Source organism: Argentina anserina, chromosome 2, assembly GCF_933775445.1.
Source record: "Argentina anserina chromosome 2, drPotAnse1.1, whole genome shotgun sequence".
Taxonomy (NCBI): domain Eukaryota; kingdom Viridiplantae; phylum Streptophyta; class Magnoliopsida; order Rosales; family Rosaceae; genus Argentina; species Argentina anserina.
In genome coordinates, this window is record NC_065873.1 from 24,570,167 (window position 1) to 24,574,929 (window position 4,763).

At 38.9% G+C, this 4,763-nt stretch overlaps 1 protein-coding gene across 1 annotated transcript; it reads right to left on the reverse strand.

Annotated features, from left to right (window-relative positions):
- Nucleotides 1-304: 304 nt before the first annotated feature.
- On the reverse strand, nucleotides 305-4,488 carry LOC126784231 (uncharacterized). The gene is made up of 4 exons (XM_050509712.1): nucleotides 4,040-4,488; nucleotides 2,727-3,292; nucleotides 1,298-1,772; nucleotides 305-998 (listed from the first exon to the last, which is right to left on the reverse strand). Exons 1-4 carry the CDS (start codon nucleotides 4,486-4,488, stop codon nucleotides 428-430), a joined length of 2,061 nt encoding a protein of 686 aa, XP_050365669.1. The 3' UTR covers nucleotides 305-427.
- Nucleotides 4,489-4,763: the final 275 nt, after the last annotated feature.

Here is a 4,763-nt window from a genome sequence, read left to right on the forward strand (position 1 = left end):
ATTATGTGATGCATATGTATGCGCATGCGACTGCTTTTGTTCAAAGTATTAGTACGCAACTATTAAACTAAACCAACCTACGCAGATCTGGTTCAAAGTATTCGACCTAGCTAAAACTAAAACAAATTAAATCGATGAACGAAACTTTTAGGATGGAAACAAGGTGCTGATGTATATAATTAAACAGAGTCAATACTGGATAAGTACGATAGAACAAACTAGTGATGTTGAATCATTGATAACAAAGAACAGATGACCATTACATTTTTCTTAAGCAAATTAGAAAATACGAGAGTCTAAATTAGCTCTTTATTCAGTTTATTGCCTTTTGAAATGGCACAGGACCCTTACATTTCCGAAAGAAAGAACTGACACTCCTTGAAAGTTGAAACCCAACAACGATGAAATTTGTTAGAATTGTAAAGTTCTAAGTTTTAACAATTGAAATAGCCTCTTGAAAATGCTTAGCCTTTAAACCACGGTACTCCTTCAATGTGACCGGACGATACTTAGGAGCTTGTCCGGAGTCAGCCAAGGCCTTAGAGAGGATTGGGGTGACTGTGAAGTCCATTGGAGGCCAACAGAGGTAGGCGACAGAGATCCGATGGTACTTTTGGTTCACCGCCGCTCTATGAAGAACACTAACGAATCTACCGTTGGAGAGAATGTGGAGGAAATCACCAAGATTCACAATGAGGGCATCAGGATTTGGCTGCACAATAATCCACCCAACTCCTTCTTTAAAGATCTGAAGACCCTCGGTCCGGGAGTGGAGTATGGTAAATAAGGAACTGTCAGAGTGTGGTGCTAGACCTACAGCTCGAGTCGGGTCAGGGCAAGGAGGATAAGAATTTAATTGTAAAGCAGCATTGCACATAGTAGTTGGATCATCAAACCAATTCACTTCTTCTTCTGAAATGCTCAAGAATTTGAAGATGATGCGGATTAGTTGATCTACTAAGGTCTTTACTTCCTTCTGGTAATCATCCATTGTATCACTGCAAAAATACATAACCTTAAAATTTATCTGACGAGGAGAACTCTTAATTAATTTATGAGTTTGCTAATGACAAATATAATCGATCGGGCGTCTAAAACATAACAACCCAATTTGCATAACGAAGAAATTAGATGATAAGATTCACTAAATCCATCAAAACGTCTGAACCGAAACGACAAAAACATATTTCAACATTTCCGTGTAATGTACGTCAGTTCTTGTAGCAACACAAAAACTTCAGAGTAATTAACTATTACTAATTTACGATGTTGAAGCCCTTGATCTTTTGTAACTTACCAAAACCCTTGATAGTCATGAGGCCAAAGCACCTTAGCCCGTTCAACTGGAGACCCCATGATGGTAAACCCTTCATGCCAAAGTTTCCGGGGAAGCAAGGCCTGAGACGGCGGGTTACCGTAACCAGTACTGGGCCCGCCGGGAGTCCGCAATGTCTTTAACTTTTGCCCAGCTGGGAGAGCAAACAACATATAAGCCTCAGACTCCACATTCTCTACGAGCTGTTTAGGAATCCGATGACCTGTCAACTGGAAAACTCCCCATGTCTCACATGCCTGGATAATGAGTTCTGTGGCATTCGGATCCATGAGGTCGATTACCGGAATAGACGGCTGGTGTATACCGGAGTAGACCTCATACGATTCAGGCCACACGAATGAGTCTGGCAATGTCTTGACTGAGGCAAAGTCGAGGGGGATAACATGCATGTAGGCTTCTTGATCTGGTGGTGTAGGCCGTGTAGCCATAACCAAGTCTTAATATGAAAAAGAGTAACGAATGGTTTCACTTGCTCAAAAGAATGGCTAGCTATAGACAGAGAGGAGACGATTCTTATATATATGGAATCTTATCCCACATAGGAAACTCATTCAATCAGATTTCATGCATGTATGTAAATATGCATTTTGATGAAAATGTTACACAGATAATGTAAGTTTTGTATACTGGCTTTGCATGACTGGCAAATGTCCTTTAACTAGCTTGTAGAATTCTGCAGGCTCCCCAGCACGAGAAAAAACATTAAAAAGATAAAGGGAGAATCAGTTTCCTTGAAAATTAAGACCTAGAAACAGCGTCGTCGTTAAGACGTACTTAAGACCCAGTTGTTCCTACTTGCGCATGTCTTGCACGCGTCCTTAAGACACACCTTGATCTGTTGGCACCTTCAGCCTGATTATAAGACGCTTGATTTTTTGGATTTAGATTGGCATAGTAAATTTTATTAAATAGCTAGGCCAGAATTGAGTCAATTGACAACTTACAAGAGAATGGATCGGAGAGTCGTCCAGGGCAGAATTTGGATATTATGGAAAATAAATAAATTATTCGTCCAAAGAGGATTGACAACTTACATGCATCAACTGATTCGACTCTGATAGTCTGATACAGACAATCGACCAAAGATATTAGTTTTCATTCAGCCATTCAGGTACATTGCATTCGATGCCTTACAGAGTTTGTTGGATAAAATTAAAACTTTTATCTACGAAACCCTAGTCGGATTGACAAAACTGATTTCAAATAACTTAACAGAAGGGATGATTTATTGAAATACAATATAAAGTTTACGAAATGTCGAAATTTAAAACTCTTTCCATCAGTCAAAGATGGAGAGAGAAATACAAATGAAAAGGTTTCTTCTTGTTCATGCATGCAATATACTTATTGCCTTTATTTTAGATAATACTATAAGTCGGGGTCATCTAGTTTTCGATGAGAGAAAATGTTTTCTCAAGATGCTTGGCCTTCAGAGCAAGATACTCCTTTACTATGATTGAACGATAGCGAGGAGCTTTTCCTGGACCCAAATCCTTAGACATAAGTGGTGACATAACAAAGTCCATCGGAGGCCTAAAGAAGTATCCTATTGAGTAACGTTGGATCGGTTTCACTACCACACGATGAAGAACACTGATGAATCGATCATTGGAGAGAATACGAACGAAATCGCCAAGGTTCACGATGAGCGCATCGGGTTCTGGTTTCACCTGAATCCACCCAACTCTGTCTTTGAAGACTTGCAGACCGCTGGTTTTAGCTCGGAGTATGGTTACAATGGAGGTGTCTGTGTGCGGGGCTAGACCCAAGGTCCTGGTCGGTTCCGGGCATGGAGGGTAAGAGTTCAACTGTAAAGCCAAGTTGCAGCCACTGCTGTTGTTCGGATCGTCAAACCAGTTGAATTCTTCCGCAGGAATGCTCAAGGCTTTGAAGAGGATGCGCATTAGTTTCTCGGCTAATGCCGTCATTTGACTCTTGTAATCATCTATTGTGTCACTACAAACACGACGTCAAAGGTTAATAATTTGTGAATTCATTAATTCACTACAGCAATTCAATAAGTGAAAGCAAATGTATTAACGATGAATGTTTCATAATTTGGACATAATTATTCTAATTTAATTGTTTGATAATTATTTCGACTAACTTTCGATATGACAACATATATATGTTAATCTATTTGAACTCGAGTCTAATTTATCTTTGAATGCGACTATTGTCACTTCACAGTTTTCTTTGTTCACCTTACAAATCATATTATAACCAAAAATTTCCATTTTTATCCTTCAAATTAAAAAATTATTATAAGTGTGATATATTTAAAATAAATAAATGAAATTAGCATTGAGCACAACACCGCCACCAGCCCAGATTAATTTTTTTTACAGCCTTTTTCTCCATCTTAGAAGGTCTTAGTTCACACTGTCACATGTTCTAATACGCTAATTAAATTCGTTAAATGCTTATAATTCTTTTTTACCAAATGAAAGCCATGAAATCGTCCAACCGGTCAACCAGAAAATAATATTAACCATGGATAATGAGCGTAACTTCTTTCGTCAGCAACTAATTAATCAGATGAGCACTACTGATCGAGTAAGATGGTTATATGAGGAAAGTAGAAAATGGATTTGACTAAGGAAAGTACCATTGTATCTCAAACCAAAAAAAAAGACTACGCAAAGGAGAAGTGTAACAAATCGCACTTTTTTTTTATTTACGAGCCAGTGAAATGGTACATACCAAAATTGTTTATAGTCATCAGGCCACAGCACCTTCGCCTGATCAATTGCAGAGCCAAGGATGGTGAGTCCTTCATGCCACATAAAGGTGGAAAACAAGGACTGCATTGGGACGATTCCGTATCCGCTCACCCCATCCGGAGATCGTACAGCCTTCAGTTTTTGGTCGATGGGGAGGTCAAACAACTTTCGAGCCTCAGACTCGATGTCCTCTATAATCTTTGTTGGAATGCCATGGCTTTTCAATTGGAAAATACCCCATGTCTCACATGCCTCAACTATGAGTTTGGGAGCATTTGAATCCATGAGGTCAATAACAGGTACAGATAACCCATCATCGGATTGAACGACATCGGATTGAAGCCATACAAACGAGTCAGGCACCGACTTCACTGAGTTAAAGTCAAGGGGGATGATGTGCTTGTAGGCTTGATCCGATGGAGTTTCCATGAGCAATACTTAGGAATCGAAGATAAGAGACCTACGCTAAGAAAATCAAATCAAGCAAACGACAGAGGCTGGCTTCCTTCACTCAGAGTGCATTTATATGTGAACTTAATTGGTTAGTAAACATACACATTTCCAGGGCTAGCTGCCAATCTCGATTTAATTTGATAACGCTTTATTCCCTGAAACAGGTTGAGTTCATGCTTAATGTCATGTCCTAGCTAAGCATATATATATATATATATATATATATATATATGTATATATATATATATATA